Below are 25508 nucleotides of genomic sequence, written 5' to 3'. Positions count from 1 at the left end.
ATGTTTTCACCCTACTTTCAACGTTTCTCCCTAATCAAACAGAAACGGGAAACTCGGAGTGACGTCAAAGGAGGTGTTTAGGGGGGGTGAGAATATACCTATTCTTTGAATTAGAGCTAGTCCTTCACTCTATCTTGTATCGGCAAGTTCTCTATCATATTGGTATATTCAAACGCTCGGACTTGTCTGACATAACTTTGATCAACCATCAGTGATACCATCAATATGGAACCAGAGCCTATCATATCAGAAGATTCTCAACGTTATCCTACATGCATCATCAAGAGTGGGAAAACAGTGAGTCCGTCTCTCATCCGTAAACGTCTTTCATCCTCCCCATCCCATGCTTCTGTTCTTCCCGATCCACTCAACTCGATCGGTGAGAGTATGAAGTTTAACGATCACTTCCATTACAACATGTACTCGTACACATGTCCATCGATCACTTCATGAGTTGCATAACCATAACCATAGAATAATACGATCGATCGATAAACAGCTTAAATCGACTCGACTGACTTTCCAGATCGATCATTTTCCAAATACCACCTTGACGGCTTATCCTCATCTCTTATCGTTAATCTTCACATTTTGTGACAATCCAACTCTTCTTTCCCTTCAATTGGCATCATCTTCTTTCCTTCCTATAGCTTCTCGAATTCTTTATCATACATTATCACCATACGCACCACAAACATATCAATCCTTATGTGGAATCCCACCTCATTTATGTCCTTCTATCAGAACTTCAAAAACATCTTTATTATCCTATACTCGACTATTGGTTTTACGTCCACACGATGCATATCGTTGTCAATCACTTCCTGAAGAACTTGCACCTTTCCCAATCAAAAGTAATCTTCGTACGATCAGAGTGACAAATGTCGATTGGGGTTTACATCCATTACACGCTTGTCCTTTACTATTCGCACCTGCTTCAACGATAGTTTTTAGGAATGTAGAAGGTGATTTACCTTTTGGTTGGTTAGGAGCTATAGGTGAAACTGTAAAAGAAGTTATTTTGGTTTGTCCTCCTACTGCAATGGGATTATGTGTTGCTAAAGGGGTTTATAAAGATGTTATCGGTGGTGGTGTTTCAGGATGGGGTATGCCAAAGTTGAGAAAAGGAGTAAGAGTAAGTGTGGTATTTAGACCGGGTGAAGGGAAATGGGGAGGAGGGGAAGGGGAAGATGGAGAAGGAGGAGAAGAAAGAGATTGGGAAGGTGTGAAATGGATGTTATCTCCCGGAAGAGATAATGTAGGTAGCCCCAGGGTATGGGATGGGGAGAAGAAACACGTAAGGGTTATAGGAATGGAGAGGTTCGTTCCTTCTAAAGTGAGTATTCTCTTTCTTTCTTTCTTTCTTTTTCAGACCGATTTATGACACCTTCTGCCCGCTCTTTTCCGCTTGGTTGATCCATCATATCCGACCTAACTCTCCCTCTCTATCGTGGGCCTGAGATGGATCATCCGAATATCAGCAACAACCCAGGGACCATACTCGATTCTGTGCGAAAAGAATAAACCATATGCCGGTAGTCGTCGGAAGTACTACATGTGGAGAGGGACACCACTAGAATAAGACTTGAGAAAGTGAAAACATCTAATGACAGTTCACCCCACTCACACAAGACCCCCAACTCTCCTGCATCAAAGAAGAACAAAACGATCAAACAAGGTTAAACCAAATGAAATCACTCATGTCTTCCATATGGGATATCACAACCATCGAATGGATGACGTTGAGGGAAATGAACTTGGTCGAAATGGCCGATGCGTTCGATTCTATCGAACTTGACAAATTGAGAAAATATCAAACTTTCCTTTCTTCTTCTCGTCTTTGAACAGAGTACCTTATGATATCTTGACAATCACCCCAAAGTAGGTATCTCAAATTCCGTGTGTCATACTTACAAGATTAGCGAAAAGTATGAACTTTTCTACTCATATGTATATCCCTTCATATATATCTTATCCAGAAAGAATAGATTTGTAGAATGTACCATAGTATCATGCAGATCTGAATGACATCCTACCGCAAAGTATCTTCTTAGTGAATCATCGGATCGTCGATCGTCGAAGAGCTCGGAAATTGAGTCAAGCTCATCTTCAAGTTAGTCGAAGATATTCTCCACTTGGATACCTCCTGACATAGTACGATGTCCAGGCTACATACTTATTAGAAACTGTACACATAGTGGACGTTTAGAGTACTTGACAAAAGTGCAAAAGATGATATGAATCATTTCATTCCCAACTAATCACTCAAAGATGTGATATAGCCAGCTGATAAGATCCATCCCGACTTATCCGGATCTACGATACATCTTCAAGATACATATCTCCATATCTCTCGGATCTATCCATTTCTTTGATATACGTATATCTTTTCAAGTTGTTCCGTTATTGATATACGTACATCTTTCAAATATATCCATCATGATACCTTTTTTTACGGAATAAATGATCCGAGTTACCCGGATCACCTTTTACATGGACTGCTCAATCTTTCCTTTCTTACCTATTACCTCAATCAACAACCTTTTCTTACCTACGAATGTCAAGTATCTCGGATCATAACCTGATCTCATCGGGCATCTTCACTGTCTTGACTCGTAGTGAGGAGTGCTGTCAATTGGTTCAATGAGTGTTAGTATGGTGAGTAAGATAGATTTACATATCATCAAGACAGAACAAAAGTTCGAAAGGTAGTTTCTTCCTACCATCCCTTTAGATTCTTCCTTCTTCCTTCTGACCCATGAGTTCCATGCTTACCTATTGAAGAAACCTCATGATACATATTTTACTAGATTATTCTTGTTCCTTCATCTTACCAGATTGTCCACTTTTTCTCCCTTTCACACTCCGCTTCTCAGATCCCAAATCTCCTCAGTATCTTCCTTCCTCTCTAAATCCCTCTCTCTCTCTCTCCCTCCCCCCTCTCTCTGTCCCAAGTTTATCCTCCCTGGAATGAGAATCTTTCATGTACAGTACTTTAATCTCCTTCCTTCTTACATTCTTCCTTCCTATCTTCATATCAAAGTCCTTCCCAAACATAATCGTACCTATCCAATCTCCCACCTCAATCTTTCCAAACCATCTTACACTTCGACCAAAATCAAGTCGATGAAGATCTCCTTTTACGTTCCTGATTCATCGACCAACCCCAAAACTTCGTATTCAAAGTTACGTTATCGAAAACTCTTGACAACCTTTCGACTTTCTCGGTCCTTCTTCATCAGAAGCTAGGGGAGTTTTCGATATTGTAGATCGGAAAAATCGGACTAACAAGATCCGACTGATTCGGCACCTTTGACTCTTGATTTTCGCCCTTTGACCTTTGAGCTTTGATCTTGGGATTTTCACTTTGGAGAAAGTACGAGATTGTGAGATTGTGAGATTGTGAGGGTAAGATACAACGAGAATATGAGACGTTCCTAAGTAGATTATCTAAGGATATCCTTTATCTAATCGATACTAATGATAGATGGTAAAAGGACCTGCCTTGAAATCTTGAATCTACGTACGAATCATGCGGGAGATCATTGCATCTCTTGCATCCCTCCTAGAGCTTTTCTTCGTTTTTCGAAGGGGAAAAAGGTATATAAACTTTTCTGATCGTATGAGAACCCATCTCAAAAAGTTTCATCATCCACCTTTGTCAATTTCCTGTTCGATATATCCATCCACCAACGACATAAATATTAAAGTACCCCTCCCCCTCCCTCGACCACTAAACAGACACGGTTCAGATCTTTGTCTTCAACGAATACCTCATACAACTCTCGTGGAAATTTAAATTACTCGGATCGTTTATAACCTCACTTTCAAGCTCAAAAGAAAATGCCTGGAATCATCACTAAACCACACCTCGACATGGTTCGGGCGTACGATACCAATGGTCTCTTAACACCTATATCCCCAAATGTCGGCTCAGGATTCCCACATCATGGTAAAAACATTTCTTCCGTATTAGAAGAAATGGATTGGACTCCAACAACTACAAAAACATTCGAAAAAGTATCACAAGATGTCCCAATGACACCTATTTCTCCACTCATTCAAAAATCCAATTTCCCACAACCTTTCACGTCGATAGAAAACAAATCCGTTTATTCCATCGATACCATCTCAGCCGAACCAAAGTTGATATCCGAGCCATTCTCCGAATTAGATAAACTTAAAAGAACATATGATTCCAAAGATATCTTCACAACTTTAGAAGATTTAACAAATATTCGTACACTTATCATCTCTTCACATCCTACGACACTATGTTCGACTTTATCTTATCTACCCAATGTTCTAAATCTCGACACACTCCATTTTGTTCTTCCTCCCGGTGGAACTTTCATTTTCACTCATAATCATTTATGTCCTCTTGGATTATCCTGTATTTTCCGTCATTTAACAGCGAAGAGAATTATCTATCATAATTCTGTCATTCATTCTTCAGCTTGTCATTTAGACCATCGTGACTTTCCCTCGGGATGCGAGAAATCGGTTTATATGTTAGATACTAGATATCATCAACCTGGAAGTCTTTTGTTGAAAATGTTACGTCGATGGAGTAAGAATTTAGGAGAAGGGAAAGAAGTAGAGTTTGTGATACGTCCTTGGCTCGAGAGAGGTGCTGAGAGATCTCATCGTTTGAAGTTGAAGGCGATCACTTTGGGGGAATATATCAAGGGATATCAATTCCGTGTGAAGGAGAGTAATTGGGATCATGAGGAAGAGGAGGAGATGGAGAAAGAAGAAAGAGAACGAGAGGGGAAGGGTTTAGGGAATGGGAATGAGAATTGGTTAGGAAGAACAGGTGTCAAGAAACAAGAAATGGGATTGATAAGTATGGAAGATTTGGAAATGTTAGTTTTGAACGATATGGTAGGAGGAGAAGGATGGAAAAGAGGTGGAGTGATCGATAATTGGAAAGAAGATAAATGGACTTCGTCGGAAACTTGGGATCAAGTTAGGGTTTTAAGTTGGGAATTGAGAAGATATCTTTCCACGGACGAGGAAGATTGAACATGAAGAAACGAATGAAGGAGATGATGATAAAACTTGTATATAATCTACGCTTCTGGATCATGCAGCTCGAATTTGTATGGTCAACCTATCATCTCTTTCATAGAGCATACATAATGATGACTCTTTCAAGTCGCTAGCCTCAAAGTCTTCCCCCCGTTACTTAATTATCCCGTCCTGATCTCGGAACGACGGTAGCATCCGATGAATCCGATTCAAACTCTGAATCTTCAGACCCTTCAGTGTTAGATTGGCTGTCTCCTGTACCCTTGTCGGGTAAACGTCGGATATCAGCAGGTAGAGGAAACCTCGAACGAATCCAAGAATCAGGTATCTCTTTCATCTCTTTCACATCCTCCAGATCCACCTCTTCGAGATCTGATCCACTCCGGATGTGCACAGAATCTCCTTCTGCATCATGGTCAAATTGAACATAAGTCCAATTTGTATCTCTTCGCCCAATGTAGAATGCTCGTTTCTTGGGATCATGCCGACAATGAAACTGAGATGTCCAAGTCGTGGTCATGAAAAGTGTTACGGATCTCATTTCCTTCTCATTCCCTTCCATCGTAAAGATACAAAAGGGAGAATCTTTTGTCCAAATCAATGTCCATCCTTTACTTGGATCATGTTTAAAACTGCGTGGTTTCTGTCCAGAAGGAAATATAATACCTTCAATAATACCTTCTTTCCACTCACCATCTGAAGACTGGTATGTATCTTGTTGAGATTCAACCTCCTCAGGAAGTGACTGTTGATTCCGAGAAGAGTTTGTGACTGTAAACAAGTCTGCAGCGGCCTCTTTTATGTTGATGACTGCTATTGGGTCCAGAGGTCCTACTTGAATACCCTGAAGTAAGGTTCCAGAGTCATTTTCAAACATACTGCAAAACTTATCCTTCTCATTCTCTTCCACAACCAAGATCAATTCTCCTTGATTCACCTCATGTCTCAATTCCTCCTCTGACAGCATAGAGCCAGTGACAGTAGAGTCGTTTTCCTGAGAGATCACATGGGAATCGGGTGGATCTTCTTCAGAGATGCTGTTGAAGTTATAAGTGGAACAAATGATAGTTGGTTCTTCCATATTCGCCTCAATCAGTCGAGCTATAGATTTGGCTTGGGGAAAGTTGGCAGTGAGATCATCAGGAAGTTCTGGAATGTAAGGTTGTTTGGATCCTATCATACACAACTCATACAGATCCTCAAGAACTTCAGGAAACTTATCGTCGTTAGGTAGGAAACACACCACAATAGCGTCCAAGAGGGTTTTAAACCGTGTAGCACTATCATTTGCAGTGTCTTCGGGAACAGGAGCTGATGTAATGTCTGACATGATGGATTGCAAGACGATCGGAATGAAACTACTAATGTGAGAGAAAGAAGATCTTCCATCCTGCTCATTTTATTATAGTAATCTTCTGAGCTTAGTACAAGCACCCAGTCTAGAACCTTTCAACCCTCCTTAGAGACTGTTCTCTCTTACGGATTGAAAATCCGCCGTGGTCCCGCGCACGGACCCCAAATGGTAAGAACATCCTGAATGGAACGGCATGGCTATCACATAGATCACAGATTTTTCCCTTTGTTACCAAATCATTGTATTGTTGCCATTGATTATGTGATTTATTCAATGAGGACTACAGTATGTGATGTATGGTCCAATGATGATCATTCATAGCCGTCAACCAACATGATCAATCGTGATGAGTCAACCATGAGTACCAATCTTCACCTTTATGTCAAACTTGGCTCCTTGTTCGTCTCAGGTTCATGGTTAAGTGTGAGAGACGAAGAAGTATAGAGCTGAGTAATATAATCAAGATGCATGATCCTACTCCCTCTACTTATGAGCTCCTGAGGTCATGACAGTATATACTAAATATGTGAGAGTGATGGGCGGATTACTTCAGCACTGTATGTACATATCTGGTTCGCTTACACCATCTGGGGTGCCAAATGAGCTCAAAAGTGGTAGGTCTAGCTCTCTCAGTTTGGATTCGTTGGCAGACTTCAAAGAGAGAGGCCCAAGGGAGAGATTGGAAGTATCAGGTGTGGCAGGCATACTGGCAGTCTGTTCAAAGGGTGAATTATCCAGACTTGCACTATCCATGGACCCCGGTGATTCCTCGAAAATATTAGACAGCTGCTGCAAACGATTTAGGCTATTCACGTCTTCGGATATAACCTGCCAAGATGAAGTAACTTTGACGGGTGCTTGAGATAAGATGGGGTTGTCTACCCTATCTTTCCAAATATGTGCTGGGGGATAGTCAAACGTTTTAGAATTCCAGCTGGAAGGAATCTTTCCAATTGGTGACAGATCTTCCAGCTTTTCAAAACTTTCCACTACTTGTCCTTGAGTATTAACGAGGCAAATGATGCTCGGTTTGTCCCCAACTTTGTGAAAAATGAGCCAATCATTGTCTTCTTCTCTTCTCAACAGTGTTATCTGTTGTATCTCAGAGTTCAAGTAAAACATCAAATGTGGAACACGGGTTGCACAACTTGCAAGTTGCACCGACCATCCAGTCTCCTCCTCAGCCAGATTACCAATGGACAGATACAATTGATCACCATCTCCCCAGACTGAACCACTTCCGTCTATTGGATTAAAACGGAAATGTGTTCGATTGCCATCAGGATTTAGAATGGATCCCATACTTGGTGCGGCTTCCCAATCTCTGGAAACCTGCTCATTCTCTTGAATCACCGGTGGAGGTATGTGAAGTGAAGAGGATGATCGATCAGATTGACTGGATGCCTTCTCGGTTGACCTTACAGCTTGAACTACTGGAAGGTAAAACCTATTGTTCAAGGCGGTCTGTTTGGGTGAAGGTGTGTACTCAGACTGAGGATGTGTCTTACTCCCTATTTGGGATGGTTCAACTGCAAAAGTTTGTATAATATTCACCATGGCTTCATTCCCTGAAATGAGTTCCTGAGTACCTGGAAATAAACGTTGGAAATGAAGCAGAAAGTCCGGTCCATCATGAAGTTTCATGGAACAACTCCCTTTCACCTCTTCTATCCTCAGGGCGTGTGTCTTGAATTGTACTATTTTGCCTTGACATTCACTCTCAGAGTCCGACTTGTGTGCGTGACCAAAGCTTTCCAAGTTTGAGACTTCGGCTGCTGGTATGATCTCATTGACAAGCGTCTTGAACCTCTCACTCAAACAAGAGAGCGTCGCATCCTGCATCACACACTCGACAAGCCTTGACATAAGCCAACCTGACGGGGGGAGATGAGTACATAGATTTTTGGGGAGTCTTTGTATGTCAGGTATTGCCTTGCCATTCGTACATGCAGTAATGAAACTATCACGCAGGCTCGGAGCAAGGAGATCGTCGGGTACCAGAATATGGAGAATCGAAGAGAGCCATTTCAGGCTTTCGACTCCAGTCGGATCGTAGGGGAACTCATGAGAATGAGACACGCTTCGTGGAGATACCATATTGATAAAGCAAAACGGTCAATTCGGTAGAAATAGAGGTAGGATAGGTGAGAGAAATGTAAACATGAGAAGGGTTTATATTACTTTTGAAGGGAAATCTATGGAAAAATTCTTAGAAAGGAAGAAAACCTCTGATTTTGACGGGCCGACCCGCCCATTGGCCCGCGCGCCCGGATCTCCATGGGAAACTCGAGATGAACGGAGCAGGTCGTGAACCGTGAACGTTCTTCCCATGGATTGATAAGTTGCCTTTGGACTACGCAGCTAATTTCCCATCAGGCAGACCCGTTACAAAATCGCACGAAGCTGAGACCACGTCGTCCGCGCGGAAAACTCTCCCGTCGGTATGGGGGGAAGGCGATGTGGTGAGAAGGAAAGTCGTAAGCTCTTCATGAAGGCAAGGCTATCTAAAGATGGTCCTTATCCCCGACTCAGAGATACCCAAAATTTAGAGGTGGAGTTTTATGGAGTACACCCCTCCTTATCCCTGAATAGGAGGTCAACGCCGTTGGAGAGAAGGGATCAAGCGAGGATCATCCGCTGGAAGTCTCGAAGGTACGCCCAGATATTGATCATTGAGCTCACGGGATATCGTCAATATTGGAACCGAAAGAATCTACACATGTATCAAGAGAGTTCAATTGTACAGAGCCCAATGGGTTGTAACCTCCGGAATCTCTTACAGGGTATTGATAGGATTACTGGTACCTACTGTATCTTTTCCACTCTTTTCTGCTCTCCTACCACCCCTATTTTGTTCCCCCACATCACCCGGTAGTTTTCCTAGAAGTCAGTGTCCCTCATCTATCTGTTTTACTTTGCGCTTCTTCCTCATATCCATTTCTGCCTTCATTCTGTCAGATCTGTATGACTCCGATCACCGACCCCAATAGAGAAGCAGTCCATTTCCATAGTCCCCTTATCAAAAGTATTTTGCGTTCTTTAGCATTATCTTTATCCTCTTGAACTCAATAACCTTTTAGATCTATTAAATCTTCTATGTACATCAATAGGTTTCTTCCCTACATCACCATCTACAGCGAGCGCACAAGCGACTCCCGCTATCTACAACGTCTGGTCAGTTGAAATCGAAAGATATAGTAATGCATAAAGACATGAAAGAACGAACGAGGAGAAGAGTTTCAACGCGCGTAGCTTAATCGATTCCTCCAATATGGTCCTGACAGGTATACCGAGCTTCCATTGGGGTGATCAGTTGGGAAGTACCGTGTCATTTGACCCAACTGACCCTTCTTTATCATCTGTTTCTTCATCAACAGTTTCTTCAGTAGGTGGTGAAGAGACTGTCCCTGAAGTTTCTTCAACCAATGATCCTGCTGCATCGTTGAGTGACACGCTGCTTGACGTTTCATCAATTTGGAGATTGAGATCAAGAGGGATAGGTTCTGCTTCTTCATACCAGGAATCAGGTATTCCATACAACATTTTCACCGAACTCAATTTAGTCTTCTCAAGTACTCCTTCCCGTTGAAGACACACCTTGTCTTCTTGTGGAGAATGTTTTAACTGAATAATATCTCCGTTTTCTTCCCTTCTCACAAATGTAAATTGTCCAGACTCTAAGTAACAATTCAGTAGAGACGCATGACACTCATTTAGAATTGAAAGGACTCTTATATCTTCACTTACATCAATTGATGAAATTTGTAATCTTGATTCGGGTGACAATATCTGTGTTTGGCCTGCTTCCGGTACATACTTAAAGTTGTGTGCTTTTTGTCCTTTTTGTTACTCCTTGAATGGTCCCTTTCTGCCACCCATTAACCATATGATCTTGGACAATTTCCAAAGGAGGTTGCTTTTGTTTTGAAATCAACTGAGTATCCTCTGATGGATGAGAAGGTTTTGCAGTTGATTCTGGATTCTGAGTGGAAGTGACCTCTTTTGCAGCTGTTTGATCAAATATATGAGTTACACTTATCCTAGCTGACAAGTCCTGAAGTTCTTTTTGACCCCCTTTCATAAGACGTTGATATTGCAGTAAGATTTGTTCCCCTTTGCATAAGTGAAGAGAAAAACAATTATCTCCAGTTCCCGTTATAGATAAAATTAAGTCTCCGTGTGTAGTTGTGTAGCATTCAGTATTCCCGGACAAGGGCGTCGACGTACCCCTGCCTTGTGGATCACCTTCGGACGTATCAATTCCAGCTTCGGCAAGGTATGTCCTGATGCGACTACTGAATTCTTCCCCGGAGTTGATGATACATGGAAATTTCATCATCTTACTGACTGTATCAATCAAATCTTCGGCTTCGGGCACGTAGATCTGAAGAGTATCCGGTAACCTGGCAATTGAAGGTTGTAGTTCTTCCCCTAAACAAGCGCTACGAAACTTCGCCAGAGCATCCGCCTCTTGGTCATCTTGAGGTATTTGAGGTATAAAAAGCCAAATGCTAGATTCTAAAAATTCCAGATCCAATGATGCATTGGAGAAGGTGGACCCCAGAGTAGAGTTGGACATGGAGGCGTTCTTGGCTTTGATGCTTGATGTCATGCTAAGACGAGAGATGTGAGTTGTGAAATGAGAAATGAGAAATGAGAAATGAGAAATGATATTGAGGAAGAGGGTTTTATGCTTGTCAAAAGATGTTTATCTGAGTTTTTCTTTCTATTGAAAGGTTATCCTCTGAATTTGACTCTCAGCAGTCATGGCGCACGGTCCCCAATGGGGAAGCAAATTGAATGGAGTGAGAAGCATGAGAATTTGCTAACGTAGCTTTCTCAGGCTCGTCATACCTGTGTGTCCGTCCTGATCGGACATCCTGGACTTTGAATCCGAAGGGAGTGAAGGATTTGAAGGAGAACCCGAGAAGTGGTCTCTAGATGGTCGAATTCTACATGTTATATATTCCTGATGAAGTTATTCCAACTTCTCTGTTACGTCACGGATGGAAGACGTGCCACTTCGAAGTGTCTCGGCTGTGAGCCATGACCCTTCAAAGCGGTACCGAAACCTTCAGCTTGTCACCATCAGATCCGCTGCCATTTTCTTCCTCCGTTGATGTTGACATGTGTCCTGAAGGGTATCTGATAGAGATCAGGGTAGATGCATCGTCACTTTGACGATTCCCAATCCGAACAAAACGCGCTTGTTTTTCTCCCTTCCCACATATTAAGTAGTGACAAGTTCCAGTTGAGTACCATCTCTCCAAATGTCGGCATTTTCTACTCTGGTTCATCACCAAGTTGAACTAGATCCCCCCCTTCCCAGTCTGGCACCTATGATCATCCTTGGTATAAATTGCATTGGGAATCAAGTCAGTGCAATATGCAAGTATAAATGTAGCTACGGGTACAAATACAATATGTACAGTATGCACAATGATCCACTACTGTATTTTTGGTGAAATCCACACGTCTGGAAAATATCCCACTTTGTCCACATTCACCTCTCCTGATCGCCAGTGATCTATTACTGTCTAATGGTTTCTGTGCTACTGTGCAGCCCACTCTGCTGATCACGCTCGTCCTGCTTGTCCTGCTCATGCTGATTAATGTCAGGGGACTGCGCAGCCGTCAGAGTAGAACTGGGTAGGTCTAAGTCGTGAGTAGGAGATGAGGAGTGCTGATCTCGATCCATAATCTCCGGTCCCCTCGCGACATCAGCTGATTCCTGAGCGTCTCCTTGCCTTGAATGAGAGGTACGACGTGTCCCTCCAAGCAATGTTTCTGCTCGATGAGAATTGGATCGTCTGGCTTGGCTCACCGATCCATTTTTGAATACGTTCAAACCACCAGCTCTGACAGGGTGTCGCTGGGTCACAGGGCGTGAGTCCAAGCTGAAACTTCTGACAGGGGTGCTTGACTGCGTTGGCCAGAACTTCTGTTGACTCTCATCGGGATTCTCAGGCAGATCGTCGAACGTGACGATGGGGGGACCATCAAGACATTCTTGTCGCCAGCATTCAGGAATTTGGAGCATGAGCGGAATGGTCATTGGAATCTTGGCCTCTTCATGCTCTACTCTTGTTTCATTATCACTGCCATACTTGTCTGTGACTGTGTTCTCACCAACAGACTTTCCTTGTATGTCTGCTTTGCTATCAGCGTCTTTTGTGACTTCTGTTGCGAGTTTCCTATCATTTGACGCTTTTGACTGTTTTGCAACACGTAGATCAGTCCTCTCACCATCAGTCCTCCATTGTAGCCAACTTCCATTCTGCTCCCTTCGCTGTATAGACTGGTACTGACCGCTTGTCAAGACTTTCAGATGATCCGTTTTAGTGCCTTGATGGGAAAGAGTGACCACATGTTGTGTTTTTCCATCAGCCGCTCTGCTTTCTTGAAATGTTAGACTGAACTCATTGCTCATGGATATTGTAGTCCTTCCATTGAGAGGGTCATGATCAAACTTCATCCGACCTGCACCAGTGGGCTTCCAACCGGTAGAATGTAGAGTCTCCCATCTGGTCTTGTCCTTGTTGTCAGACTTGATTTTGTCACACGCGGAACTTGTCCGTTGTACTATTCGTATGGCAGCCTCCCTTATCTCTGGCTCTTGAGCTTCTTGAGATAAATGATAATAATCTAGCAGTCGGATCCCAGTGGGTTTCTCTTTTCTCTCCACCCTGAACCGTAATGTACTTCCTCTGTCAACTTCATATACTACTCTAATTTTTCCAAGTGAAACCTCTTCTTTACTACTGGAAGGTGATTGCTGAGGGGGGTCATCAACACTTGTGTCCCGAGGGATAATGATGATTGCTTCTGGTGCCAAGGTGCTCTTCCAGGTGTCTAGCTCTGTGTAGCGTTCAGAAGGACCATACCCTAGCAAATGAGAGCGAATAAGTGCTGCTGACTCACCAAATCCGTGAGAATTTAGCCCTTCTGGAAGATGAACAATTGACCTCAAGTACCCTTCACGGACCGCGGATGCGAAGCTATGCAGAAGGACGCGCTCTGACTTATCTTGGGGTAGAAAAGCATCAAGAACATCATTTACAGTCGGTGCTCTGAGAGTGGAACTCCCTGGAGAATCCCCTGGAGGTTCTGTGGCTCGTCTCAACGTCAGCTGTTGCTTGTTGTGTGTTCCCATGTCTCCTCTGAATGCCAAGGACAGTATCTTTGAGAAGAGAGTGAACGATGAAAGTATCAAAACACAGATGAAGAGACAATTATTAAGAAGAGAAGCAAGTCATCCATCCAGAGACCTTTTGAGCTTCTCACCCCTTTCAAAACCTCCACACTATCTTAACTCCAATGGGAAAGTTGACATGAAGGGAAGGGATTAAGGCTCAGCATTCAGCAAACAATTTCACTTCCCTCTACACTGCTTGCTTCCCTTCCCACGGGTCCTCACTTAACCAGCCAGATTGGGAGAATTAGGCTTTCCTCGAGAGAATTTGAGATGCGGGGTGAACTACTTGTGGACGAAACACGGGGGGAAGGATCAAGCCGGAAGGGTGAACATTGGTCACGCTGTTCCGTGCGTTCGGCGATGAAAGTGGCAGATTTCCACCCCGGTGGCACCGCCACACCGAGACCGAAGCCACCAGGCCGAGAAACCCCGCGGGGAAATCTTCCCTCTCCCTCTATCCCTCTCCTTTTCGGGGTCCATCCATACATATCTTGTCTCTCTCCTACAGCGCCATGGATCTCTTGCGGTCGGTTCACTGTCGAGTAAAGGCTCACTCACGTAGCCTGGGAAATTACTATACTCGAAATCTGTCTTGCTTTCTCACAGATCCTTCGGCCGACCGCTGCCTATCTAACCGCCCCCTCGATTGCCCTTTCGTCCGTCTCCCGATGCTATCGAGTCGCATTTATCAGCAAGGGTAGGCAATGACCTCAGAGCTAAACAAAGACGTCATCGCCGTATCGCTGAAGTCTCGACTCTCCCTCACACAGCATGAAGAAGAAGGGAGCGGCTTGGACTTTGACCTCTGTTTTTCTCACTCGCTAACAACAGCGTACACAGGGTTGGAAGCTACGATATGGGCTGTGTAGTCTCAGATCCTGGCCACCTCTGTCCTTACACCTATGTCAACGTCAAATGGTCGGTGTGAAGGGTTCAACGATCTCGGGCTTTGCTAGACCAATCCGCGACATCCTCCCAGCCCCCAGCTCACTGCTCTTCAAACGTGAGAAACTCAGAGATGGGTTGTTCAATCGGTCTCGGATGAAGCAGAACTCCGAGTGATGACCGAGGGATACTGTGGACTATATACTGGGTGCTGAGGTAAGCGGTACTTTTCTCTCATCAAATCTGTTCTGTCACCAATAGGTCAAGGGAGAGTAAAACACCATGGCATCTACGGAAACCACGAAACCGACATTGGAGGCGCAGCTACGCGACGAGTTTTTTGCTTACACAGAAGAATGGGGTGACTATTCATCATCAGAGTGTGAGTAAAGTCATTTGAAGGGAAGACCTGAGCTGAAAATAGACAACTATGGGACAGGGCAATGGCACTGGCACAAGATCTAAGGTTCTCGGTCAGCTTGGGAGCTCGGCGCAAGAAGACTGTTTCAGAAGCTGAGCGCAAAGGTCCGCCGCGTCTCAAGTTCTCACTCGAGCGCTAGCTTCTGCGGTGTATGCTCAACTTATCAGAGGAATGAATCACCAACAGTCCGTTCAGTACTAAGTCTTCCATTTTCTTCTGGAGCTGACTTCACAGGGTCGAAGCCCAGATGACAAAGGTTCTCAAGCAAGAGGAAGGGGGAAACTATGACAAAAGCTCGAACTGGCCATGCCTCTCGAACAATTATACTAATGTTTCTGCAAACGATCTGCGTCCCTCGCTGCTTGCACTCGCGGATGATGGCTCATCCAAGATCGGGTGGGACGGTCTCCTTTCGGCGGCCAATTCTCTGCTTAGTGCCACTACTAAGATTGCAGGACACCGCCATATCCCAAATCACGAAAGCGCTCTTGAGAGTCAGGCGGGCGCGTAAGTTTTTGGTAGGTAGGTTTTGAGGATATCTTACACTGATGACAGGATGGCATTGCTGCACAGGTCGTTACCCTACATACACGTTGTCAATGCCACACCTGAGGACCTGTGTGTACAAATCTTGAATGTTCTGGAAGACCTCGCGCAATCTTCAAAAGCCCGGTAAGTACCCCCTCAACCTGGGTTTGATCGCCGCCACTTTGCATGAAAGTACTCACCGTCAGTCTCGTCATCACGGAACAGGTCCCTTTGAAGTCCTTGTACAGCTCTATACCCCAAAACTTCTCCCACGACCGGTACTTTTTTCGAACTGCTCTTTGAGCGACTGCCTAGTGGAAATATATCGGGTCTCCGCCTCTAGCTCTAATGTCACAGTTGTGAGTAACAACCCTCTCACTCTCGAACCTTCCACATGAAGATTCTCTTTGTCGCTTGAGACCCCGACCCCATCCTTCTCGATCAGGATGGAGTGTCCAATCGGACTCTCAAAGTCGAGTGGATGAAAAGAGGGTCAAAAAGAACGTGAGAAAGTTTAGCCAACTTGATATATCTCCCTCATGGATGTATCATTTGGATAATCACCACACAACCGAACCACCTCGTAAAACCTGCCGTAGTGCTACTATGACCACTATTGACTCAACCAAGACCAAGAAAAAATCGTCACTTCGAAAAGAAATGACTGCTTTGATATCCGATCAGGGTGTGGAGAGGTGAGTATCGCCCACAAGAGAAGCTACAGAGCTGAAGCTAGTGAAATATGGACAAGAGGACTGTCTTTGGCTAGGGCTCGGTCGTCACGAGGGGAAACCATGAGTCCAAACTTACAAGAGAAAGCTGTACTTGAGGTTCTCATGCGGGTCATGACTTCGATGATTTATGTTGTGCTTCAAGAAGGAATGGACAAAAAGACGTGAGTCCAAACTTTGCTTTCCCCGTTGTTAACGTTGATATACAGCTTGTTTAGAAGAAGCACCCAGCTCATGAAGACGGTAGAACGGCAATTGATAGACACGGATAACACCTGGCCCAGACTGAAATCGACAGACGTGGAAATCAAGGGGAATAATCTGGTACTTTCGTTTCGTGTTCTTTTGGACTCTCATCTGGCGGAAGGTATATCGAATGATGAAACGGTAAGACAGGCCGAAGCGATTTTTCAATCGATCGACGATATCAGTAAACATCCGATTTTGAGACAAGTTGAGAGCAAATTTGATAATCATGCGCGAGCGTAAGTAACTTCAGATCTCTCACATGTAATCTTCCGCTGAGTTCAGAACGATGCTTTTGAGTTATACAGCTTTCTCACCATCTACCAGTATTCGAACGGGTGTATTCTCCGACGCATTCGACTATACGAGGACGATGACACTGAATTGCTTGGATTGTTTCTCGAGTCTACGGGAGTCAGTGTGTTGCATGTGAGTTAAAAAGTTAAAAGCCTGGTTTGGCAAAGCTGACTTGGAGTGAGGCTTCTACGTTGTTGGATCTATGCGAACTCGTCCATGCTGTAGCTGAATCACCTTCTATGATCGGCGCCTACGCGTTGTTGAGGGAGAGGAAAGCTATTCCACTACCTGAGGTCATCGTGAAGGCGCCCTCTTCAGACGGCGGTGTAAACGGCCCACAATCTTCTCCTACCTCTGTCAACCCCGCCTACCTGTCAGCCCAATGGGAATCCACTAGGATTACTTCACGTATGAATGGGCCGGATTTGTCTCCATGTAAGAATGGGGAGACTATTGATTGGTTCATGTGATACTTAGGACGGTGATGAATCAGCTTTCATGTTCTCTTTGCTTACCCTTATACACGACTTTGTCTTCTGACTCACCCCGCTAATCACTTTCGTCCAATCTCGTCGTCAAGATGTTGATTTGGGGACCCTTCCTTTCTTCCACATCAACATCACCAACGAGCGTTGTCAAAATTAGCCTTCTCTTTCCATCTACTTCCCACTCCTACCGTACGTTCAACGTCCCTTCCACATCGTCTGAAACTCATGATCACAGATAGTGAGTTTATATGTGTAGCGGTAAAAGGACGGACGTTGACCTCAGAACGACTAGACAAACTATAGTCCCCTACCGGGCATCGAAAACAAGAGTATGAACGGAATGATTTCGGACCTCACCACTTCCTTACAAACCTCCACTCGATAATAGTCGACAGCGGGAGTGAATGGAGAGCAACCTCCACATTTTCATCATACTTTTGACACTTATGACCTCATCAATTCCCACGGCCTCGGTCTATCCTTTCCTCAAACTTCTCTCCCTTCCTCGCCTGGCCGAGGGGCAGAGGGTGCTCCGCGCCATCTTTGACACTCCGTCTCTCCAAGCTAGCCTTCCAATTCGGGCTCCGCCTGGAGTGGCGAGACGTATATTACCTCGAACTCGGACATCCGCATCCTACTATTATCATTTTCTCCCACAACAACACCTCTAATGTCAGATCCGGACTCATCGTTCAACGAGAAGTTCTCAAAGTTGGAAGTGAAGGAAGAACGACGGTTGCCAGTTGATCTTGGATGGCTATCAACCATTTTTGGGGGTGTCTCTGTGGTATCGTAAGTTCTCATTATCTCAAACACGAATGAATACTCATGGTAGAAATCTTTATGACCAAGCTCTGAGGATTTCAGAAATAAATCCCACTTCTCCAGAAGGTAATGAGTGGACTCCCTACGAAATTGTCAGACGATTGGCCAAGTACTTGGTAACCGCTGGGACCTACGCGGCCGCTCGCTTTAATTTGGATATCTCACAGTCAGTCCGTACTGTCAAGCCATACAACTGACTAGCAGATTGCACGAGACCACAAAGCGTGTGATTCCTCTGATTGATGATCCTAGTTGGTATGCTATGCCAGATCACAAAACTGGGTCAATTATCGCCGCTAAAGCATTCGAAATTCACTTCTCAGCAGAACCCCGCCAAAACATGCCCCAATCTGTAAGCTGGATCTTGGAAGCCAGTCAAGAAATCTCTCAGGATGTGTTTTTCTTGGGGGAAGATGGGAATCTGAAGGCGTAAGTTTATCGTGTTTCATGTGATCGTACGGGATACTTTTGCTTGACTTTCAGAGCGATACTGATGTGTGACATGACCATCTGGACCAAGGATGGAAATGACAAGATGTCAGTGCATTCCGCCATTCACAAGGCCCAGTGCAATACCATTGATGCTCTGGAGTTACTTAATTCCCCGGACTGTGACAGGAGCCTCCCAGATGCAACCGAGACCATCATGCTTGCGAAATGGGACTTTGGGTGAGTCATTTTGTCCGAATTCACTGGCTCATTTACAGTGAAAACTCGAGAGAAATTGACAGTTTTACTCAACTACGAGCTGATGTGCTTGCAGCAGCTCATGCAAATCGAGACTATCAGCGGATGAGCACATTCAAATTCCCCGAATACTCTGTGCCTGAACTCAGTACGAGCAATGGAAGTCGATCTGTCAGCTCAGTTGGAACTCCAGATTACACTAGACCTGATAGTGCAATGTCTGGTGATAGACCTCCAGAGGTGATCGTCGCTGGAGCAAGAATAGTTTGTCCGAAACCCATCCCAGCATCAGGAAATGCGGGGCCATTTGAGATTATGATTTCCAATACTGAGTAGGCACATACTTTGTCTGCATTACTTACTGATGCCTTCTCACTGACCTGATCCTCTGATTGGCCTACTAACTTGCGTTATAGTGACTTATATACCAGAGAGAAGTTTCCCCAGTTGCTCACTCAAAGAGACTGTTTGCTCAATAGACATCCTTTCATGATCCCTTCAAAGGAGCTCTCTCCATACTTGATGTCTCATCCATCGCCATCGTCTCATCTTACCATTAGTACATTTAACTTTTCCTTGCATGATTTCTGGAAATCATGATCAGCGACGGTGAGATCTTAGCTGAAATATTGTGTATAATCGATAACAACCCTTCGCCCAGTCTTCTCTTCGGTGCTCCGGTACGTCACCGTCTCCAACTTTTCATCTTTTTTCTCTTGATCTTTTCCCTCTACTTATGCCCACAACCTGCTTGTGATTTCCCCCAATCACGGCATTCCGGTGTATCACCCACTGAAGCCCTGTCATCCTAACCTTTTGACCTTGTAACCTAGTTCACTCAATACGTGAAGATGTGAAGGTGAAGATGAAAGGGATGAAAGAAGTTGCAATACTGATATTTAGGCGATATCGATATCTCAACTCGAAAACAGTCTCAACCTCTCCACTGCATCCTTGGAACCCGATCGAATACTCAGAATTATCCAACCTCTATCAGAAACGTTATTCGATATCCCTCGATATGCTCAATTGAAAGAAATAAAACGAGGAGATTCGATCCAACATTGGGTTGTTTTTACTCCGATTGAAACGAGGCCCAAACCTGTCACGATATCTTCACCTCCCATTGCCAAGGTGTCTATACCGAGTAGGAAGGCAAGTTTGGGCGATCGGTTGAAAGCTGTTGCAGCTGTGAAACAATCCTTGTCTGGAAATCCGGATGAACCCGAAATATCGAGAATACAGAGGGTAGGGATTGATGGACCGGCGTTGATTATGAGTGAAGAGGTCTCGGAGAAGAAGAGAACTTTTGGATCATGGTCGAATTCTCTTTTTTCAACTAGCTTGCCAACTCTGGCTAGTCGTGATAATCTTCAATCGTCCCCAAAAAGTAATGACAAACTTTTTCAACCTCTGATGGAACGACATAGCTTACCCAAAGAACAAGTTCCCAAGGAAATTGCCCGACATTCAAGAGATGTTACACAGTTCAAAATTCAGCGACCTACCACTGCGATGGATAGGGGAATGTCATCGATGTCATCATCAGGTAACGAACAGGATGAAACTTCTGATTCTGAAGGTGCATTCGACTTACAAGATCTTCTCGATCAATCCACTTCTTCTTCATCTCCTACTTCTCCTCTTCGAGCATCCAACATATATCTTAAATCACCAATTGCCCACTCACCACCCTTATCACCCGTCGAGTCGAAAAATGTAAAACCCCCGCCTTCCTTCAATCATACTTCCACATCGGTGATCCCACTTGAGAAACCAGTGAAAGAGAATATGAAGCCAATACCCGAAACTCAGTCAGACGTAGTAGAAGAGGAGTATTTTTCATTCCGTCCGCCTGCTCTCTCACCCATATCATCTCCACCAATTGACAGCGAATATGAAGACTTATCACTTACACCTCCACATCCCTCTTCCTCTAATACGTTTACCGTCAAAGATCAAGATGGACAGAAAGAGGAGCTCGTCAATGTTCCGCTGGAGAATGACGTTTTGGTTGAGGTGGAAGAAGATGGAGAAGATTATTTTTCGTTCGTACCACCAAACCTCACTTCGGATCCCTTGAGTCCAGAGGGTAGTTCGACCTCTTTGGGTCATTATTCGGATCCCCCACCTGCGGTTTTTGAACAAGAATCTCATGATTCGTCTCTGGGTACGACACAAGAGAATGTCAACATACATCGCGCCAGCTCTGTAACAGATTCTTCAAGGAAATTTCCTCTTGAGGTTGACCTTGACTTCCGTCCTCCCAAAACCGAATTTGAGGTAAACTCAACACCAAAAAAACGGTCAATAGCTATTCCCACTCCTCCGTCAACACTCAAATTCTCCCCCGTGCCCGATCGAACCGCGACTCCCGCGCAAGAACCATCACCAACGGTTCAGCTTCCCTTGATGAATCATGGCCAAGTACAAGTACAGGACACCGACTCATCTCCCAATAGCCTCACAGAGGAGGGAAAGGAGAAGAGGGAGAAAACCGAGGAAAAGGAAGAAGATGAGGAAGAGGAAGAAGTATTCATGATCCTCGATTTAGATCGTGGTGTTCAATTACCTCTCTCTGAATCTGCTTCTGCCCTCCCTACCAACCCCCAAGACTCTGCCGGTACAACCCAAGCTTTTCACTCACACTCAGACTTTCCCTTCCACCCACAATCAGCTCAGGGAGATAAACGTGTTAAAAGTATGCCAGACAATGACTCATCATCTAAAAGTGGTCTTTACTTGACTATCAATCCCCTTCATGATCCTTCATCTCAAATTGACGTTACTCACAAACCTTCTTTGACTCTCGAAGATCCAAGCAGTCCACATGGCCAGGACGAAAAGAATATCACATTAGGACAAAGAGAGGATAAAGAGGATATGTTGGTAAGAGTTAAAAGTCCAACTGATCACCAATCTTCATTCTACAGAAGAAGTGAGGGAGAGATGAAATTTGGACAAGATCAAGAGGATGTTCTATCAGATAAGAGTTCACAAAGTGATAATCCTTTTTCTTACGATTTATCTCGATTTGGTTCTCCTACTTCCTCAACTTCGACTTCTTCTATAACATCACCGAATTCCCCAAAATCCCCTAGATCTCGAATTTACACATCTGGTATTGATTCTCCCTCATCAACATATGCGAAAGATCATGGTCGAACTGTTGGGTCGGTTCCCTCGTTATTGAACATAGGCAGAGGAGAACCTCCCTTCTATCATTCATCAAGATTGACTGTCACGGAAGACAAATCGTCCCCAGCGCCTAGTTTCTCGAACTTGGATTTGAACGCGGACCGAATTGTTCGGGTTATCCAACCTCAGATAATTGAAGATCCGAATTGGACGAAGCATCACAGAAAAATGACGAAGGATAGTTTAACGAAGCGGGATGGGAATGGGAATACGGAGGAAGGGGGTGTACACGGCCTAACTCCACATTCATCATCTTTTCACGGAGGACAGGTAGAGGAAGAGAATCAGGGGTTCGAGTCCCTGTCGGAGGAAGACAGACAGTCTATGTTTCAACACCATAAGCGAGAACACGTCCCTGAGTCCGGTGAGATCTGGGTCGACCAGATAGAGAATAGACAGGTACATGATGATGATGATGAGCCAGAACTCCAAGATGAAGAGAGTGATGAAGCAGAGCTTTACGATAAAGAGCAATACGAGAATAACGATTGGGAACAAGATCAATATCAAGACGATCCCTTGAACGAAGAGCCAGCCCATAAGGGTTTCTTGCAAGATCAACTAATTTACTCTAATGACCTTCACAACAATATTGACCCTGCCTCTAATTATACTTATCCCGAACAACCCCAATTATCTCCGGGCTCGGTCTATGAGAATTCTGAGTCTTTGTACTCGGACCATGGTTCGGAAGGAAGAGATAACTTCTTGGCTGACCAAGGTTATTTTACTGAAGGTTTCTCCCAGATAGATTTGGATGTTGATGGTAAGGACGAGCTGGATCAGGAGGACGAATTGAATCCGAAGGACGAGTTGACTCCGAAGGACGAGTTGAATCTGAAGGACGAGCTGAATCAGGAGGACCAACTCGTTCAATCAGAAGACAAACCTGTTTCCTCAGAACCTTCATTGGTTGATAAGGATTTGAGAGTCATAAACAAAGTTGATACAGGGGAAACAGTGATAGATCAGGGTTTGGACAACGAAGAAGAATCCCTCGATTCCAAGAGTGTGGAAATTACAAAACGCAGTGTGGACGTTAACGACCAAGAAGATCAATCGTCGGAAGAAAAATCTCTGAGAAAACATGAACGAAGAAAACAAGAAGAAATATTTACGAATTTACCTTTTAAACCATATCTTCCTTCTGTAAGTTTATCCCTTATACTTTTTCTTACCCTACATGTCTACTGTATCCTTTGTATGTCTGACCAGAAACGGATTATCATTTGGTCTTTGTAGGTATCTGATATCTCACTTCAAAACCCTGTTCTTTCCAGCTTTGGTTGGTATATTATGTCTGAATCAATATATCCCAATTTGACCTCTTGGTCCCTCAATCTGTTTTAGTAATAAGAACGTATCATATACCCCGGGAGAACGGATAACATTGATAGTTCAATACTTTTGGTGATAGTTCCTATCCGGTATGACCTTCATGACACAGGACGCGTACTCGTACTCTGTACGAATGAAACGACTTGGGGGTGTCATCATCACGAAAGGTTATGACTGACGTTCAGACATTACGTTCACATTTATCGAATCATACTTCATTAGTAGTATACGAACTTACTGGTCTGATCATTTTGATACTTTTCTTACTTCCATCTTAATCTCATCTCCTTTTTTTGTTCCTTCTCGGACTCTCACTATTTTCATCATCAGATCGATTTAACTTACGGAAGAATCCCAAGAGGATGAGGGTGTGTTTGTTGATATCTGATTTCTCTCTTCTTTTGATGATCATGTCAAATTGAGAAAAAGGATACGACGAAGAGGGTGCATTTCCTGATACATATTTGCTTTCTTTCCTCGCCGAATGATCAATTAGATTTGACTGTGGAGAAAATACAAAGATGATGAGGGGTGTTGTTCCCTGATGTCTGGTGTGAGGGGTTCAAGCCTGAAGAGCACACCAGGCCATTCAGATGTAGATTGTAGGGAGAATCTGTTGTCTGCTCTATCTTACGAGAATGATGTTACAGTATATGCATGATCATAACTTACGTCGAGCTACGAAGACAGAATGAATGGGTACACATGTTGCATGTTACGTGTTTCTCTTGACTCTTGTTGATCGTTCACCCACAAACGAATGATGAATCCACATTGACTGTCTCAAGGGAGTAGGTTAGGTGAAGAGGAAGAGGAAGAGGAAGAGGAAAGTCATAAGGTCATAGGAATTGTCATGATGGGATGAACAATAATCATCCAAAATGAAATGTCATGTCGTAGGTTAAAGCATCACCACTCCTACACCTGAACTTTGTTTCCCTGATAATCCTTTAACACCTCCATCAATAGGTGCGGTATTCCAATTGTATAGATAATCTGATAATCAGCATGACTTCACGTTTTGAGTCGGCGTCAAAACTAGAAATGGCTATGAAGCTTTTACGCCGCAAGTCGATGTCACGTCCCAAGCCGGTATTATACTCGGGACTAAATGAAGAAGATTCACGTCCCAAGCCGGTGGCATAGTCTGGACAAAACACAAATTTATGACGTCTCGATTGGGTATTATACCAGGGACAAAGTGAAATATGTTCAACCAGAGTTTCATTGATCATTGGCGGTGGAGAGATTGGGAGAGGGGGGATGGGCGGCTTTGTATGGCAAAGAATGATCGAGAAATGACGTTGAGCCTCACACAGCTTCAGAAACAAGATGGAATGTCATGAGGTTCAAACATGACATTTCTGTGTAGGTCGAAAACGGAAAAAGAGGAGGGGGGGGGGGGGGGGGGGGGGAAAAACCGAAAAGAAAAAGAAAAGAAACGAGAGGGAAAACTGACAATTCTATAAATCAGTACTGATGTTCAGACGTGACTGGAGATAAACTTACTAAGAAACCATCCCCCGCACCAAACTTTTGATCGGAAAGGAACATGTTGTTATCTAACAATGTGAGGGCGTTTAATACGTCAAACCCGGCCTTAGTGTTAGCTATTGAGGCTTTTCCAGGAACGGTCTCGGCTAGCTGAAATACCACACGATAGGTGCTACATGAGATCGGCCGCTCGAGCTTGACATGCTTGCCTCAGCGAAGTGAGGTAGGATTCTAGATGAAGGATGGGGATTCGGGGCCGGGGAGAGATGGCGGCTAGGATCAAAAGTTGGTTACGGATATGCACTACTAGAATGTAATGAGTGGTTTGGTGGCATCGAGCCAGAATGGTGATGGTGGTGGTAGGAGTGACAAGAAGTGATAAGGATGGTAAGGATGGCAAGGATGACAGGGATGATAAGGATGGCAAGGGTGATAATGGTGGTAAGGTCGGTAAAGATGACGACGACCCAACCCACCTTCTGAGCAATCACCATCAAATCAAGTACCAATTCATTCAATCTTTCCGCCAATTTCCCTTGAACTCTAGCCTCATGAGTCTGAGCATCATCCGCCGATCCACCAGGGGAGAAAATGATATCGCTAGCATAATAAAACATGTATGCCGCATTGAGTAATTTATGTTTAGGATGTTTCATGATTGTCGAAGGGAGGGAATAAAATGATACCATGTCGGTTATGAGATGTGTTGTGGGGTCCTATGTTGTCAGAGGGCGATCATAACATCTTTATCATGTGCATTTGAGCGTTTATCGCCAGAGACTGTCATCGG

The 25508-nt window shown here is 44.1% G+C and overlaps 9 protein-coding genes across 9 annotated transcripts in view; 4 read left to right on the top strand and 5 right to left on the bottom strand.

Moving 5' to 3' along the window:
* Window positions 1-225: 225 nt before the first annotated feature.
* TREMEDRAFT_64350 (uncharacterized protein) lies at window positions 226-1844 on the top strand (the record flags this gene model as incomplete). The annotated part of the gene is made up of 3 exons (XM_007006526.1): window positions 226-297; window positions 527-1336; window positions 1614-1844. The coding sequence occupies 3 exons, from the start codon at window positions 226-228 to the stop codon at window positions 1842-1844; spliced, it is 1113 nt and encodes a 370-aa protein (XP_007006588.1).
* A 1999-nt stretch (window positions 1845-3843) lies between these two features.
* Window positions 3844-5025, top strand: TREMEDRAFT_64349 (uncharacterized protein; the record flags this gene model as incomplete). The annotated part of the gene is made up of 1 exon (XM_007006525.1): window positions 3844-5025. The coding sequence occupies one exon, from the start codon at window positions 3844-3846 to the stop codon at window positions 5023-5025; it is 1182 nt and encodes a 393-aa protein (XP_007006587.1).
* A 163-nt stretch (window positions 5026-5188) lies between these two features.
* TREMEDRAFT_64348 (uncharacterized protein) lies at window positions 5189-6361 on the bottom strand (the record flags this gene model as incomplete). Its single annotated transcript, XM_007006524.1, has 2 exons — window positions 5189-5697; window positions 5725-6361. 2 exons carry the CDS (start codon window positions 6359-6361, stop codon window positions 5189-5191), a joined length of 1146 nt encoding a protein of 381 aa, XP_007006586.1.
* A 573-nt stretch (window positions 6362-6934) lies between these two features.
* TREMEDRAFT_64347 (uncharacterized protein) lies at window positions 6935-8482 on the bottom strand (the record flags this gene model as incomplete). The annotated part of the gene is made up of 1 exon (XM_007006523.1): window positions 6935-8482. One exon carries the CDS (start codon window positions 8480-8482, stop codon window positions 6935-6937), a length of 1548 nt encoding a protein of 515 aa, XP_007006585.1.
* Window positions 8483-8981: 499 nt separating this feature from the next.
* TREMEDRAFT_64346 (uncharacterized protein) lies at window positions 8982-10997 on the bottom strand (the record flags this gene model as incomplete). Its single annotated transcript, XM_007006522.1, has 7 exons — window positions 8982-9098; window positions 9195-9265; window positions 9300-9325; window positions 9732-10009; window positions 10133-10201; window positions 10269-10558; window positions 10613-10997. 7 exons carry the CDS (start codon window positions 10995-10997, stop codon window positions 8982-8984), a joined length of 1236 nt encoding a protein of 411 aa, XP_007006584.1.
* A 918-nt stretch (window positions 10998-11915) lies between these two features.
* TREMEDRAFT_64345 (uncharacterized protein) lies at window positions 11916-14068 on the bottom strand (the record flags this gene model as incomplete). Its single annotated transcript, XM_007006521.1, has 3 exons — window positions 11916-13270; window positions 13307-13503; window positions 13803-14068. The coding sequence occupies 3 exons, from the start codon at window positions 14066-14068 to the stop codon at window positions 11916-11918; spliced, it is 1818 nt and encodes a 605-aa protein (XP_007006583.1).
* A 679-nt stretch (window positions 14069-14747) lies between these two features.
* On the top strand, window positions 14748-19024 carry TREMEDRAFT_64344 (uncharacterized protein; the record flags this gene model as incomplete). Its single annotated transcript, XM_007006520.1, has 16 exons — window positions 14748-14851; window positions 14890-15006; window positions 15121-15393; window positions 15442-15558; window positions 15719-15773; window positions 16045-16109; window positions 16151-16309; window positions 16355-16630; window positions 16677-16820; window positions 16867-17123; window positions 17412-17414; window positions 17854-17968; window positions 18012-18167; window positions 18206-18430; window positions 18485-18670; window positions 18709-19024. The coding sequence occupies 16 exons, from the start codon at window positions 14748-14750 to the stop codon at window positions 19022-19024; spliced, it is 2568 nt and encodes an 855-aa protein (XP_007006582.1).
* Window positions 19025-19284: 260 nt separating this feature from the next.
* TREMEDRAFT_64343 (uncharacterized protein) lies at window positions 19285-23502 on the top strand (the record flags this gene model as incomplete). The annotated part of the gene is made up of 3 exons (XM_007006519.1): window positions 19285-19368; window positions 19592-23035; window positions 23410-23502. The coding sequence occupies 3 exons, from the start codon at window positions 19285-19287 to the stop codon at window positions 23500-23502; spliced, it is 3621 nt and encodes a 1206-aa protein (XP_007006581.1).
* A 623-nt stretch (window positions 23503-24125) lies between these two features.
* Window positions 24126-25508, bottom strand: part of TREMEDRAFT_33259 (uncharacterized protein) — a gene marked incomplete at both ends in the record, with an annotated part of 3614 nt that continues 2231 nt past the window's right edge. The window contains 3 exons of the mRNA XM_007006284.1: window positions 24126-24220; window positions 24730-24823; window positions 25195-25434. Coding sequence (XP_007006346.1) covers window positions 24126-24220; window positions 24730-24823; window positions 25195-25434 — 429 coding nt within the window. The remainder of the gene's footprint in view (window positions 24221-24729; window positions 24824-25194; window positions 25435-25508) is intronic.

Source organism: Tremella mesenterica, assembly GCF_000271645.1.
Source record: "Tremella mesenterica DSM 1558 unplaced genomic scaffold TREMEscaffold_10, whole genome shotgun sequence".
Classification (NCBI taxonomy): domain Eukaryota; kingdom Fungi; phylum Basidiomycota; class Tremellomycetes; order Tremellales; family Tremellaceae; genus Tremella; species Tremella mesenterica.
Note: the sequence above shows the minus strand (reverse complement) of the source record. Positions and strands in the feature narration are given on the sequence as shown.